This window comes from Salvelinus namaycush, chromosome 17 (genome assembly GCF_016432855.1).
Source record: "Salvelinus namaycush isolate Seneca chromosome 17, SaNama_1.0, whole genome shotgun sequence".
In the NCBI taxonomy this organism is placed as follows: domain Eukaryota; kingdom Metazoa; phylum Chordata; class Actinopteri; order Salmoniformes; family Salmonidae; genus Salvelinus; species Salvelinus namaycush.
Genome location: NC_052323.1, coordinates 21,550,055 through 21,564,751, shown reverse-complemented (window position 1 = coordinate 21,564,751; position 14,697 = coordinate 21,550,055). Strand labels below are relative to the sequence as shown.

At 42.9% G+C, this 14,697-nt stretch overlaps 2 protein-coding genes across 4 annotated transcripts; one reads left to right on the top strand and one right to left on the bottom strand.

The window, feature by feature from the left end:
• The first annotated feature begins 3,695 nt into the window (after positions 1 to 3,695).
• LOC120062437 (UBX domain-containing protein 1-like) lies at positions 3,696 to 7,401 on the top strand. 2 transcript variants are annotated; one of them, XM_039012414.1, is made up of 10 exons: positions 3,696 to 3,809; positions 4,463 to 4,525; positions 4,630 to 4,683; positions 4,803 to 4,933; positions 5,090 to 5,174; positions 5,362 to 5,553; positions 6,165 to 6,216; positions 6,334 to 6,453; positions 6,648 to 6,831; positions 7,084 to 7,124. In XM_039012414.1, exons 2-10 carry the CDS (start codon positions 4,467 to 4,469, stop codon positions 7,122 to 7,124), a joined length of 918 nt encoding a protein of 305 aa, XP_038868342.1. In that variant the 5' UTR covers positions 3,696 to 3,809; positions 4,463 to 4,466. The 2 variants fall into 2 exon arrangements, with proteins under 2 accessions (XP_038868342.1, XP_038868340.1); XM_039012412.1 differs by lacking the exon at positions 3,696 to 3,809 and having other exon boundaries at positions 4,467 to 4,525; positions 7,084 to 7,401.
• Positions 7,402 to 7,549: 148 nt separating this feature from the next.
• LOC120062436 (pre-mRNA-processing factor 39-like) lies at positions 7,550 to 13,957 on the bottom strand. Of its 2 annotated transcripts, none has more exons than XM_039012410.1 (14): positions 13,878 to 13,957; positions 13,062 to 13,303; positions 12,708 to 12,860; positions 11,715 to 11,833; positions 11,361 to 11,528; positions 10,987 to 11,149; positions 10,697 to 10,801; positions 10,288 to 10,557; positions 10,078 to 10,204; positions 9,725 to 9,996; positions 9,312 to 9,496; positions 9,011 to 9,085; positions 8,678 to 8,855; positions 7,550 to 8,417 (listed from the first exon to the last, which is right to left on the bottom strand). In XM_039012410.1, the coding sequence occupies exons 1-14, from the start codon at positions 13,939 to 13,941 to the stop codon at positions 8,343 to 8,345; spliced, it is 2,196 nt and encodes a 731-aa protein (XP_038868338.1). In that variant the 5' UTR covers positions 13,942 to 13,957; the 3' UTR covers positions 7,550 to 8,342. The 2 variants fall into 2 exon arrangements, with proteins under 2 accessions (XP_038868338.1, XP_038868339.1); XM_039012411.1 differs by having other exon boundaries at positions 12,708 to 12,833.
• Positions 13,958 to 14,697: the final 740 nt, after the last annotated feature.

Sequence of the window (14,697 nt, the reverse complement as noted above, 5' to 3'; positions counted from 1 at the left end):
GAATCTCAAATATTAAATATATTTTGATTTGTCTAACACTTTTTTGGTTACTACATGATTCCATATGTGTTATTTCATAGTTTGACGTCTTAACTATTATTCTACAATGTAGAAAATAGTAAAAATAAAGAAAAACCATTGAATGAGTAGGTGTGTCCAAACTTTTGACTGGTACTGTACATAAACACTCTGATGTGAAATGTACAGAGTACATACAAAAACAAGTAAATATCACATAGATATACAGCAAGCTTTATTTTATGTATAGACATTTATTTTATTGTATACCAGGGCTGTTCGATGACAGTCCTGGAGGGCCAAAACACCTTTTTTCATCCTCTCCTTCTAATGCTAAAAATGTGTATGTGAACAATAACATGTGATTTTCTTTAATGAAGAAGGAGCGCAGATGACGTGGACGTCAATTAAGGCAGCCCCCCGCACCTCTCTGATTCAGAGGGGTTGGGTTAAATGCGTATTCAGTTGTGCAACTAACTAGGTATCCCCTTTCCCCTAATAAAGGACAAATTCAGACCTGGGACACCAGGTGAGTGCAATTCACGACCACGTAGAGACAATTCGGCCCTCAGGACCAGAATCGAACAGCCCTGATGTATACATGATAATTGAAAGTGCTATTCAAGTACATACAAGTACATAGACAACGTCACATACAATAGATGTAGGCCTACACCGTGCATCCAGGGTGATGACCAGAGGTGTCTCTCCGCCCATAACAGCAGCTCCACTGGAACCCTGAGCTATTCCATATGGAGATGCTGTTACAGCCAGCGAGCACCAGACACTGGAGCTACACTGAACCTTATCACACAGCTATAAACCCACATTATTCAATAGTAAACCATTTAAGTACTGTATCACAAGTCTCAAGGAGTCGAGTCATGTAGTGTGAGATTAGACTGCCTCCTGTTGGTCAAGGAGAATTACAACACAGAGCTTCAAAATTGATACATACTTCATGTTGTTACTTTTGATCTAGCTTATTGCTTATTTTCAATACAGATTGTGTATCACTTATTATGGCAATAAAATCATGGTGATTATCTGAATGATAGAGTATGACTAAAGGGCATGGTGATTATCTGAATGATAGAGTATGACTAAAGGGCATGGTGATTATCTGAATGAAAGAGTATGACTAAAGGGCATGGTGATTATCTGAATGAAAGAGTATGACTAAAGGGCATAGTGATTATCTGAATGATAGAGTATGACTAAAGGGCATGGTGATTATCTGAATGAAAGAGTATGACTAAAGGGCATAGTGATTATCTGAATGATAGAGTATGACTAAAGGGCATGGTGATTATCTGAATGATAGAGTATGACTAAAGGGCATGGTGATTATCTGAATGATAGAGTATGACTAAAGGGCATGGTGATTATCTGAATGAAAGAGTATGACTAAAGGGCATAGTGATTATCTGAATGATAGAGTATGACTAAAAGGCATGGTGATTATCTGAATGATAGAGTATGACTAAAGGGCATGGTGATTGTCTGAATGATAGAGTATGACTAAAGGGCATAGTGATTATCTGAATGATAGAGTATGACTAAAGGGCATAGTGATTATCTGAATGATAGAGTATGACTAAAGGGCATGGTGATTATCTGAATGAAAGAGTATGACTAAAGGGCATGGTGATTATCTGAATGAAAGAGTATGACTAAAGGGCATAGTGATTATCTGAATGATAGAGTATGACTAAAAGGCATGGTGATTATCTGAATGATAGAGTATGACTAAAGGGCATGGTGATTATCTGAATGATAGAGTATGACTAAAGGGCATAGTGATTATCTGAATGATAGAGTATGACTAAAAGGCATGGTGATTATCTGAATGATAGAGTATGACTAAAGGGCATAGTGATTATCTGAATGATAGAGTATGACTAAAAGGCATGGTGATTATCTGAATGAAAGAGTATGACTAAAGGGCATAGTGATTATCTGAATGAAAGAGTATGACTAAAGGGCATGGTGATTGTCTGAATGAAAGAGTATGACTAAAAGGCATGGTGATTATCTGAATGAAAGAGTATGACTAAAGGGCATGGTGATTATCTGAATGAAAGAGTATGACTAAAAGGCATGGTGATTATCTGAATGATAGAGTATGACTAAAGGGCATGGTGATTGTGCCCGCCAGCGCAATGTTCTCAAAGGGTTGGTATCGTTCAGCACATAGGTAGTCTGGGAGTCCTGCAAAGGGGGTTCAGTTATTCAACTTCAATCAATGAAATACTTTTTTATGCATTCATGATTGAATTTCAATTACATTTATTGAATTGAGAGGATATCAAACAGTATTGAACTTACTATGATAAACATAGTATAAATCCTAGACCTTCTCTAGTTCCAAAATATTAGGCCTTCTCTTTTTCGCTGTTCTTCCCAGAATCTCTCTAGACTTTGACTCACTGATCTTTACCCCCCACCTATCCAGCTTTGCAAAACTAAAACAATAAAAAAAAATCACAAGAGAGTGACTTTGGACCCTTACTGCCTCCTTCAACTTTGTTCACCTTTCTGTCAAACATGTTGCTCTCTTTCTATATTTTTGCATTCATTTGAGTTTCTTTGTCTGATCAGTGAATTCACATATCACAAAATATAATCATGTAATCATTTAGAATTACAAGTACTTAATCCGTTAAATCAAGTACGGAAACAAGTTTGGAAATTAGCTGACTTTCTCTGTGCCTGTCAGTTACAAGAAGAGAAAACCACAAGATGAAAGGCTACCAGTGTCCTAAATAAAACTGACTATGGATGGAATGATCTATTGCACTTTACTAAATTTCTTCATCTCATAATGTAGACAGGTTGAGATTTAAACATAAGAATTTGAAAACAAACTGAACCTACTCACCCTCAGGAACTGAAGTTCAGTAAAGGACTGGTCAAGGAAGTGAGTGAGGGCTGCTTATAAGGCTGCGAGAGGGAGAGATAAATTAATAATTATATGTACAGTAAATATGTAACAGGCCCTGCCCATAAACTCTGCATCCTGTTTGAATACCTACAGGTATACAGTCATACAGTAAGACCTTAGCAAACACACAAAGCCTACACACACGGGTGCACACACACACACACACACACACACACACACACACACACACACACACACACACACACACACACACACACACACACGGGTGCACACACACACACGGGTGCACACACACACACACACACACACACACACACACACACACACACACACACACACACACACACACACACACACACACACACACACACACACACAATCACACACACACACACACACACAATCACACACACACACGCAATCACACACACCCTAAACCCAAATAGTATCAGTAAAAGCATGCTCAGGAATCAGATATAACTTTATATATAATACAGGGGGCAAACAAAAGTGGAGTTTACCCATAATGAAACTATAATGTGTGTGTATAAATCACACAGTGTTCAGAAAATGTTATAAAGACCCTGTTAGTGTAGTGTTACCTGGTTACCCCATTCACATCGCTCCAGCCAACTGTTTCTTCTCAGTTATCGATAGAGCAGCGCAATTAAATTCAGGGGGACGTCAGGGAAGGTGTAAGGTCCACAAGACAGGGAAGGCGTAAGGTCCACTAGATAGGGAGGTGAAAGGTCCACTAGATGGCAGCAATGAGCTGTGAATGAGAATGTTTGGAAAATGTGGTCATTTTTTAATCCTTTAGGGCCTCCGTACTTGCATGTGGACTGTACGGTCAGAAAGCGGTGTTGTGGGTTGACTAATTCTGAATGTGAGTTGCTAACGTTAGCTAATGTTGCACAAACAAATAATGCTATTTAGTAAAATAACGTTTATGAAATGGTTGAGCGCCAATATTTTTACAAGTGCAATGTAATAGTCACCCTAGCTATATTTTACAGGCCATCATCAATTTACTCTGCAAACAGTGTTCTTGTTACAAGCTAGCAGGAGAGGCTAACTGAAATTAGCCATCTCATTCCTCCATCATACTAGCTACCGTCAGTTTACAGCTAGTTAGCTGGATAGCCAGCTATATGTGAACACAGATAATACGGCAAAGTTACTGGACAAATCTTATTTAGTTTATAAATGATTTTCATGTGATGGTCTGTAGATACTAAAATGTTTCCTGCGGGACGTTACCTAGGTGATGCTGCTTTGTTATCTTCATAGCCAGTCCAGTCAAGTACGTTAGCTAACTTAACGTTACACAACTAGCTAGCCAGCACATTCTGGACCTATGTAACAACCCATCTAACTAAAGTAGTTATACAGGTAGCATGTAAGTGATTAAACCTGAATCTCAACCATATAGACATAACGATACATGTTTGTTGCCCTTGGATCTACTTCACATGCCCAGCTACTTGCTTACAGTATCAGAGTACAAAGTGAAACGCTTCTTCACTTTCATATTCTCAGCAAGATGGCAGAACAAACAACATTGGACAGCCTGCTGGAAATGGGCTTTGACAGAAACAGAGCGTAAGTAGCTAACTGAATTAATGTGTCTATTCTTCTACAAACTAAAGATCATGATAAAATGATGTGATCAACTCTGATCCTGTCCACCTTTCTTCTGCTTGCAGGGAAAAGGCTGTGGCACACACAGGAAACCAGGGCATAGAGCGGGCCATGGACTGGTAAGTCAACTGATAGGGGCATTGGTGAGCTAGTCTCTGAGGCTTTTTCGTCCTCAGTTAAGTTATTCACATTGGATAACTGATTCATGATGTCTCTCTCTATCATGCTTCTTCCACAGGTTGATGGAACATGAGGGTGACCCAGACATTGACGAGCCCTATGTACCTCCTGTGGGGAACGTGCTTGGAGGAAGTGACCCACAACTGCCCAGTCCAGCAGCCCAGCCCACAGCAGAGGGAGCAGACCCTGGTAAGTGGTCAATTGTCATGACAGCATTTTGTATTATGGTTACTTATATTGTTATGATCGAGTTATAACTATGGCTTCCCATTACTGTTTAACATGGTTGTTGGTTTACATTGTCTTCTTGTCCCTCACCTCTTATATGTTAACTCTACCTTTTAGCTACAGATGGGGGAGACCAGATGATCCATGACGGGGATGCCAAACAACCAATGACAGAGGAGGAGAAACGTGAGCAGATAAAGAGGTCAGATAATTCACCTCTACCTCTGTTTACACACTTATCTTATTCTGTCAGAAACTGAGGTTTGGTCAAAAGGTGTTACTCAATAAGATCAGCAAAAGGGTAGGCCTTCTGTTGGAAATACAAAGAGACGGCATACAATGAAACCTGTGTCTGTCTGCATGTCTGCCTGTGTGTGTGTGTGTACCAGGCTAGAGGATCTGATGCGGGTGAAGCAGGAGGAGCGGAGAGAGAGGGAGCAAGCGGAAGAGGTGGACAGAGAGAAGCAGAGGAGGAGGCAGGGCCAGGAGCTGCTGCAGGTCAAACAGAAACTGCAGGAGGATGAGATGAAGAAAATGGTCGACCTGCGCCAGAGAGAGAAGAACGACGACAAAATGGCCAAGTAAGCCATGAAGTCAATTGGCTTGTTAGTCATTTCAGCCAGCATTGCAGGCGACTGCCAATTAACTGATCTACAAAATACTTTGTTTATAAGTATTATTATTTGTAGATCATTTAGTCAGTCACAATTTACCCACAATACATCACGGATGGATTTGATGCTCTCGACATGGCTGTTGTCTCAAAGCGCATTGGAGGAGAGGATCCAAGGTCCCTCCCTCGAACCTCCTCCAATGAGCTTTGAGAGGAATTTAAGAAACAAAAATAGCTAGTAATGTTTTCAGCCCCCGCCAATAGTTGCTTCTTCTAAACGGCTTAGTGCAAATGAGGTCTATTCCCACTCCACAACTCTTCTCTTGCTCCCGAGTGGCCCAGCGGTCTAAGGCACTGCATCTCAGTGCAAGACGCATCACTACAGTCCCTGGTACGAATCCAGGCTGTATCACATCCGGCCGTGTTTGGGAGTCCCATGGGGCGGCGCACAATTGGCCCAGCGTCATCCAGGTTTGGCCGGGGTAGGCCGTCATTGTAAATAAGAATTTGTTCTTAACTGACTTGCCTAGTTAAATATATACATATTTTTTTTAATCCAATGACTGCTCTCTTTTTCAGGCAGCGGGTGCGAGACAAGATAGCACGTGACAGAGAGGAGAGAGCACTTAAGGTACTGACTGCACCTACAGCATCTGACCCGTATGCTGAACTGTTGCTAAATAACGTCTCCATATCTTTCATAGAAAGAGTTGAATGCACTAACCCCTTCTATGCCTCTCTTCTCCAGTTTGGAGGTGGTTCTTCTAGTAGAGCAGTAACCTCCCCTTCAGCAGAGGGCCCTCCCTCCTCTCCACCCAGTCAGGGCCCGCCTCCCGCCAAGAAGGACTATAACGAGTGCAGAATACAGGTAAGGGGCCATGGATGTCTATGGCTTAGTTTTCATTCTGTTCATACTCACAACTGATGTACAACGCATTTGACACAACAGTTGTAATACAACAGATCTTTTTTATGAGTTTGTTTGCACAATAATCTTTAGACAACTGTTGTTTGGTGTCTCAACAGTCAATAAAGTTTATTAATTCATCCTCCTTTTCGCAGGTGCGTATGCTTGATGGCTCGGCACTGACCTCCGTGTTCAAGGCCCAGGAGCCGCTGGCTGCCGTGCGTGTCTACATCCAGATGAATGGCGACGCCCCCGAGGGCCAGGACTTCACGCTGCTGTCCCCGTACCCACGCCGCGTTTACACAGAACTGGACATGGAGAAACCCCTACAGGAGTTGGGTGAGCAGACAGGACGATGCCCCTCTTACTGGGCTTGTACAGTCACAATAGTCTAAAGTGGCTTCCTCTCCTTCATCCGCACTAATCTGAAAGGACTGGAGAGGTCAAAACCAGCCAAAGACATATTGCTTTCTTCTATGCTGTGTTGCAGTTAGAGATTAATCTAATATGAGATTGAAGGTGTGTTCTAGTTTGTGTAGCGACCAATAACATTTGATTTGATACGGTCTTAACTGTTGTGTCATTGTTCAGGTTTGGTGCCTTCAGCTGTGCTGGTCGTTGCAAAGAAATAAGGACCTGAAGTAAAAAGATGCTTTATGAGCCAACACATCATTTATCACCCCCAACAGGACAGAGACCAGGATGTCAACTATGGATTGATTCTCCTTCAACAAACACTTTGAACTTTAATCTGAATCTTTAATGGCAACACAAAATGGATGACTATTGATTCTCATGGGGCCGACACTGACACTTTCCACTGCATTGTAGTTTTTCAAAGTTAAATCATTTTACAGTGGTGTTATTGCATACTCACTCAAACTTGAATAAAACTTACTTGGAGAGTAATGTGGTGGACTGAACATACTTTCCACAGAAAATGCAACAACTCAAAATTTACAGGAATAACCTGTAATTTTTTATGAAGCTGTACAATCCAAGGCTCCAAATCAGTTTAACAGATACTTAATCTACATACATCGAATTCACATTAAGCTTCACTGAAATGGTTTATTGAGCAATGTTAAAAGTGAAGATTAAAAAGTTACATTTTCAAAAACTGAGTGATAAAGGCAAAAGTTGTGGTGGTTTACAAGTGGATTTTGACAAACATTTAACAGTTTCCTACTCCTAAAGTTTTACCAAACATGACCAATGCTGTTATTTTTGGAAATGTCCATTAGGTACAGCACAGCGTACATCCACTTGTTACGCCTTGCTTGACCAGAGGCACTGGTACCTGCATACAACAACATGGCTTCCCTATCTTCTGTCTGGAGGACTCGACTGGGCAGAAACTTGAATGGTGATCCACAAGCTTTGAATGAGGGACAATAGATTGATCTTAACCTGCTCGTATGAAAAGAGCTCTGACTTCACACTATAAAACACCATTATGTACATTAGAAAAAAAGACTAGCCTATACTTCTGGAATGATGCAAGACTTTAAATAATACAGGACCTGTGGAGAGACGGGTTTGCTTAAAGTGAAAGGGACTGCATGTAGAAGAGAATACAAAAATAGTTTATCATTAAAACAATGTACAAGAGCACATTTTCAAAGACCAAACAAGTAGTAGATGTCACACCCCTGTTCCTGATAAAAGATATGAGTTAAATCCCTAATGGCAACCTATTCCCTACAAAGTGCACCACTTTTGACCTGGACCCTGGTCAAAGATAGTGCACAACATAGGAAATAAGGTGCCATTTGGACTCATCCGTGGAGTTTAAACTGAGATGGTGGTGAGTTCACTGAACAATGGTGTCACAGCATTTCTCTTCCCCCTTAGCTGGGAGGGTAGTAACCCTGATTGTAGTTCCAGGGTTGCTGGTAGCCTCCGTATCCCCCGTACTGTGGTTGCTGAAAGAGAGAAAAAACATTAATCAACACTTGAGTGCAGGGATATTCAAATCTTACCCTATGAGGTCCAAACTACTTGCTGGTTTTCTGTTCTACCTGATAATTAATCGCACCCACCTGGTGTCTCAGGTCTAAATCAGTCTCTGATTAAAGGGGGAAAATGAAAGAAACACAGTGGAACTGTTTTCGAGGTCCAGATTGAATTTGAGGGCTTTCGTCTAATATCTGGCTAGATGGTACAGTAACAATCCCTGTCGTACCTGATACCAGCTTCCATAGCCTGCGTAGCCTGCATGAGCCGCACTCATGTCCCCACCCATCATGGGTGGAGGTGGTGTCGTCATGGGAACATGGGGCATTGTGGGAGGGGCCGGTGGTGGAGCGGGCACAGCGGAGCCGTCTTCTCCTTTACTCATCTTCTCTGGGTCCTCGCTGTCTCTGCAGATCAATCAATACAACAACTACGTCAATAGCCAATCCATGAACAGTTTATACATTTGCTTCTCCATGTTTGACTGTCAAATCTCAATATTGAGTCACTACATCACACTATTTTATTGGTAATGATATTGACAGATGTGCTATAATCTCACCCATTCTCAGCCCTTCTCTTCTTGTTGCCAAGCTCTTTCAGCAGCTTCTGATGCTCTTCATAGACTGTTAGCACACTGCAGGCCAAAGGACAGCAACAGTAAGATTTAAAACATGGTAAAGTGATGCTCTTCATAGACTGTTAGCACACTGCAGGCCAGAGGACAGCAACAGTAAGATTTAAAACATGGTAAAATGCATTTCTCCCAGTTTCATTCATTCAATAAAATGCATTGACATGTTTCTTTTTCTCTGGGTTCCTGATTGTATCTAAAAACAACAAACAATCCAGTGACCCCTGACCTTTGCACAGAAGTCCCATAGTCCTCAGCATACTGCAGGCCCCTCTGGGAAAAGAGGATCTTGGTCCGTGGGGAGAGGGGTGCGGCCAGCGCCCGAGTCACACACTGCTGCACCCCCTCGGGTGACCCTCTAGGGTCACCAGACACCTCCAGCTCCAGCAGGTTCAGGTGCAGCTTACCGTTATCCTGGGAAAGGGAGAGAGGATAGGTGGCGAGTAAGGGAGGAAAGAGAGGGACAGAGAGTTATAGCCTACTGCTTGGTCAAGAGATCATCAAGAAAGATCTGGCATCAAACCATAAGTGAGATCTTCTCTGAGGTTTAGGTTTCATGTAAAAGTTAGAGCAAGTGATCTTCTTCCCCTCTGTACTAAAAGCTTCCAGCTTTATTATTCCCTCAACCCCCCCTTCTCTCACTGGGCTAATCTCCAGCGCCTCCTGCAGGACTCCCCGGGCCCTGCTGGGGTTCTTGCAAAGCTTCAGCAACAGCCGGGCCAGTTTGATGGAGTAGAATGCATGGAGGTGAGGAGTCTCTTTGGCTTGGTCCACCGCGTCCCTGAGCAGAGCTTCTGATTCATCTAGCCGGCCCGCCCGTCTCTCTAGCCCCGCCCTGCGCAGCCGGACCATGGCCAATCCTGGGATAGAGGTTTCCAGAGATTCTAGAACACGCCGTGCCTCTGTTAGATCACCTGGGAGGAGGAGGGGAGGACGTGAGTGAGCTACAACACTGGGTAACGATATCCTGTGTTTCATGTCTCTTCCTCTCTCACCATGCCTCTCCTCAAAAGTGGCCCACTGCAGGTGTATGGTGTGTTTGTGGGCCAGGTGGATGTCACAGGCTCGCCTGAACACTCCCCGTGCCTCGTACAGACTCTGAGGTTCCAGGTACTGAACATACTGAGAAATATGCATACAGTATACATTAGTTACACTGACATACAAACATGTTACTGACACACACCCCTGCAGCCCCTCCCTACCTTGGTCCAGAACTCCTCGTAGAGAGCGCAGGCAATCAGACAGCGCTCAAACAGGATCCGTACCCTCCGGTCGCCCCCGGCAATGATCCCACTGCTCTTTGACCCCTCTTTTTGCTCCTCTTCCTGGCCCTCCATGGAGTCTGGTTCGGTCTCCACCTCCCCCCCCCCCCCTCCTCCTCCCAGCTGGGTGAGCTCCCAGTCCAGGTAGGAGTGCCAGGCTTTCAGCTGGGTCCGGTCCAGAGGCTTCACATGGAAATAAGGACGCTTGATCTGGAATGGACGGAGGAATGGGAACAGAAGAGAAGGTAAGTCAATGTTTCCAACCAATGAAAGTATCACACTTCAATCGTAACTTCTGAGTTGCACATAGAAGGGATATGTGTGTGTGTGTCTGTCCAGGGTAACTCACAGCTTCCTCAAAGTTCCACCTCTTCCTGACCTCTCCCTCAAGGTCCTGGTACACCTTCTCCCTGCGAGCCAATAGGAGTTCTCGCATCTTCGGAATCACCTCTTCCTGATTGGGTGAATCATAACATGACAGTTATAATGACAGACTTTTAAATTAGTTTAACAGAGTTAGATCCTACACAGTAACCTCACTCCACAACTTGAAATGTCTCCACTATCTGCTATTTTGGCAGCATCTGACATCCATGTTAAATCTCCAACACTAGCAGGGATTTGTCATTTGTAAACCACCTCTGTAGGTTCCTTCTCTTCCCCGGGTGGTAACTCATCTTCCCCCTCAGCCAACTCAGCCTTCTCAGTCTTGTGGATCTGTTTAGATTCCTCAAGCAACCCCTCATACTCCTCTGCTGAGAGGACGTCCTTGGGCGCATGAGCATTAAGATGAGTCTTGAATCTGTGAGAGAGAGGAGGGATGGAGAGAGTGGATAAGATTCACCAGGTCAGCAAATAAGAGGTCCCGATTAAGAAGTGAGCTTGATAATCATACAATTATCAAAATCTAGAATTTAATAAAATGTTAACATTTCATAGTTTTGACTGATTTGAAGCTCTACTGTTTCTCTTAGTAGAGAAAGTGTACTCTTTGTGAATGTGTATAGTCTCACTTCTCATAGTGGCTGCTGTACAGCTGAGTGGGGACTCTGAGGATTCTGTCGTAGACTCCAGTGGCAGCCTTCATGTCTCCCTGCTCCTTCTCCCACTCGATGTACAGCTCCCACAGACGGTCAGAGTGGAAGTCTATTCCTGCCGCTGCCACCGCCTCTTCAAATGCACTGGGGAGAAGAGACAAGAATCAGTCAATCAGATTTATGTAAAAAATAGTTTGGGCTGTTAGAACATTACGTTAATAATAAGTACTGAATGGAAAAAGGTGGTGTTCTGGCTAGAGTTGAATGTAAAGCTGGCAAATAAGGTGAACAAATGTGTATAACTGTGACACTGAGTTTAAGAGTGTATACCTGCGAATGCACTGAGAGGACTCTGGCAGGTTCATGTTGAGCGTGCCCAGTAGCAGGTTAATGTAGTGGATCCACAGATCTACGCTCAGAGGGATGGCCTTCAGACCCTGAACACACACCTGGAACAACACAAAAACATTATGAAGCAATCATGTCACTTACATAATTTCCTAGTGCCAAAGACTTTCAAAGAATGTAGCACTGCGGTATGTGCCCTTTGTTTAGTCAGTGGCTATTAAACATAGCAGATGCTGCAGACCATAGCAGATGCTGCAGACCATAGCAGACCATAGCAGATGCTGCAGACCATAGCAGATGCTGGTTATTAAACAACTAATTGACCGACATCGGTTCAATTACTGGAATTCCATTTAGTAGAGAGAGAGAGACAGTTCGTGAAAGAATAGCTTATCTACTTTGAAAAACAAGTAAAATAATTGTCAGACAGCATACTTAGGCAGGCTAGTTAAATAGAATGACTACCGACAGTTCAGTATGGGGAGCACAGAGATAACGGTAGATGGTTGGCTGGCAGGATGCTACTGCCTGTGCAGAGATTAGTCAAATGTTTTATTTAACTAGGCAAGTTAGTTAAGAACAAATTCTTATTTACAATTACGACCTACCCCGGCATAATCCGAACCCGGAAGACGCTGGGCCAATTGTGCGCCGCCCTATGGGACTCCCAATCATGGCCGGTTGTGATTGGGAGTCCCATAATAATTTCCTTTTTTTCTATATGGAGTCCCAGAGACAATGAATATTTTCAATGTTTTGGCAATTGAATGTTTGCTATTTTTGGCTTTCAAATTTCCATTAAATAGGTATTTCATAATGCACTTCATGTTAAAAAAAATGATTGAAAGAGAAATCGAAAACAGTGATTGTTTAAAAAAATAATCTAACCAAAACAAACCAAAAAAATCACTAATCGCTTAGCACTACAAGACACACATCCGTGTCACTTTTACCAAACACTCTTCTTCATCATACCTCCTGAGCTTTGTTGGTGTAGCCTGCACGTCGCTCCAAGTCGGCAAACTTCTTCCAATATCCGTAGCACAGGGGGTAACGCGCCAGAAAGGCAACCAGCGCTCGACGTGATGCTGTCATGTGACTCTGGGGACCATTAGAAATCTGGGTTAGCTGCAAATTCACCAAGTAACAATGAGTTTAGTTGTCAGTTTAGTTTAAATCATTATTGATGTGAAGTGTTGGTTTCAACTTCAACACTGCATTCCTTAACAACAGTGATATGGTTAGCTACGCATTTATTATTCATGCAGAAGATCTTGGTTATGTCAAAATGGCAATAGGAATCTTGTCTGTCCCCTCAGCTCTCCTCACCTCTTGCTCACTGTACTGCAGCAGGTCAGTCCAGCTAGAAAAATCCTGTGGATTGTCATGGGCCAGCTTCCAGAGTCGGTCAAAGTCCGCCGGCAACTCTCCGTCCTCTTCCTCCTCATTCTCCACCAGAGGCATGTTGTATGCTGTCGCAGCTGCTGCTTCTGAAGCCTCTTCTCCACCATTCTCCTCTGATACCTCTTCCATCTCTGTTGGAGGTTGTACAGCCTCCGTGGCTTCCGGAGCTTTCAAATGAGAAATTGAGAAAGTTACACAGGGAAGAAAATGGTTTTATCTATAACACAAAGAAATGGCTGGCCTGCTCGATAATGCATAAGCAGATGTAATTTACAGACTAAATGTAAATTAATGCCATTATAAAGGAAATTCCAGTCACTGATAGTGTTTTTAGCCATTCATTCATTAGGATTTCAACATACTACACAGAGATCATGACGTCGGCAATGTCAACAAACGGCATAAACTTCTGAAATTCTGCAGGGTAACAGCGATTTATGTCTGCTTCTACAGTCGTTAGATTAGATTAATATACCATAACAAAATACTCGGGCTAGCAAGTACTAGCTGGTTGATTTACTCTGGTACTAGCTAGGGGAAAGACCATTTCTGTTTCGCCAGTTTGCGCAACAGAAATTCATGTTAGCCATGTCGGCTAGTTTAGAAAGCTAGCCATCGTTTCACATGCGTCGTTGCGACTGCTAGCTGACCTGTGAACTTACAAATGACTATTCATATGATCTCTACGTCACTATCGAATAGCTTCATCAATATATTTGTATTATTTAATGTTTTTACAACCCGAAGGACCCTCCATTAGCCCGTTGCTGCTCAGGTCTTCTAAATCCGAGCCTTCGGCCGCCATGTTTGAAAATGACAGAATTACGTCACTCCTATGCGACAAGTACCTTCTGCAAGAGGTAGTCACTAGTTATCACAGCCACAAAGTCATAAACCCCACCTATTTCTAACCCAAACCCTATTTATCTTCTTTAAAATGTTGATTTTAACCCTAACCTTAACCACTCTGCTAACCTAATGACTAACCATAACTTTACATTTAGACGAAAAATGTTTGTTTTCATGAACGTTGACGATATAGCCCATTTTGACTTTGTGGCTGTGGTAACATTGGTCAGTGCTATCCGGGATCCTTGGGACGGCCATACCCCCCCATTACAGTTGACATTTAAAATAGGTTAAGGTTAGAGTAGGTGTTAAAGTTACGGCACAAACCGTACAGTATGAATATAGGCTTAAACTGCTTATTCAATAGAAATCCCCGATCACACTTGTAGGCGATGTCATTGCGACGTTGGCTAGCAAAGCTCATGACGTCTACCACAAGGCTGCCGAAGGGTGATCGGCTCTTAATGGCTTGGAATGGTATCAAACACATGGAAACTGTGTGTTTAATGTGTTCGATACAATTCAATTTATTCCGTTCCAGCCAGTACTATGAGCCCGTCCTCCCTAATGTAGGTGCCACCGGCCACCTGTGGTGAAACAAGTAATCGGTCGTCTCCCGTCGAACTGCACATGTGCAGGCCGTCAAATCAAAACTCCTTCGATATAAAGTTGTTTTTGACGGAAATGATAACATGTCACGTTCAACTACTTA

Coding starts and splice junctions, on each gene's coding strand:
- LOC120062436 (XM_039012410.1), bottom strand. CDS start 13,941: ATGGCGGCCGAAGGCTCGGATTTAGAAGACCTGAGCAGCAACGGGCTA. Junction 10,802..10,986: donor AAGAGAAGGAACCTACAGAG/GTGGTTTACAAA, acceptor TCACCCAATCAG/GAAGAGGTGATTCCGAAGAT. Junction 10,558..10,696: donor GGTGGAACTTTGAGGAAGCT/GTGAGTTACCCT, acceptor CGTCCATTCCAG/ATCAAGCGTCCTTATTTCCA.
- LOC120062437 (XM_039012412.1), top strand. CDS start 4,467: ATGGCAGAACAAACAACATTGGACAGCCTGCTGGAAATGGGCTTTGAC. Junction 4,526..4,629: donor GGCTTTGACAGAAACAGAGC/GTAAGTAGCTAA, acceptor TTCTGCTTGCAG/GGAAAAGGCTGTGGCACACA. Junction 5,175..5,361: donor AAACGTGAGCAGATAAAGAG/GTCAGATAATTC, acceptor TGTGTGTACCAG/GCTAGAGGATCTGATGCGGG.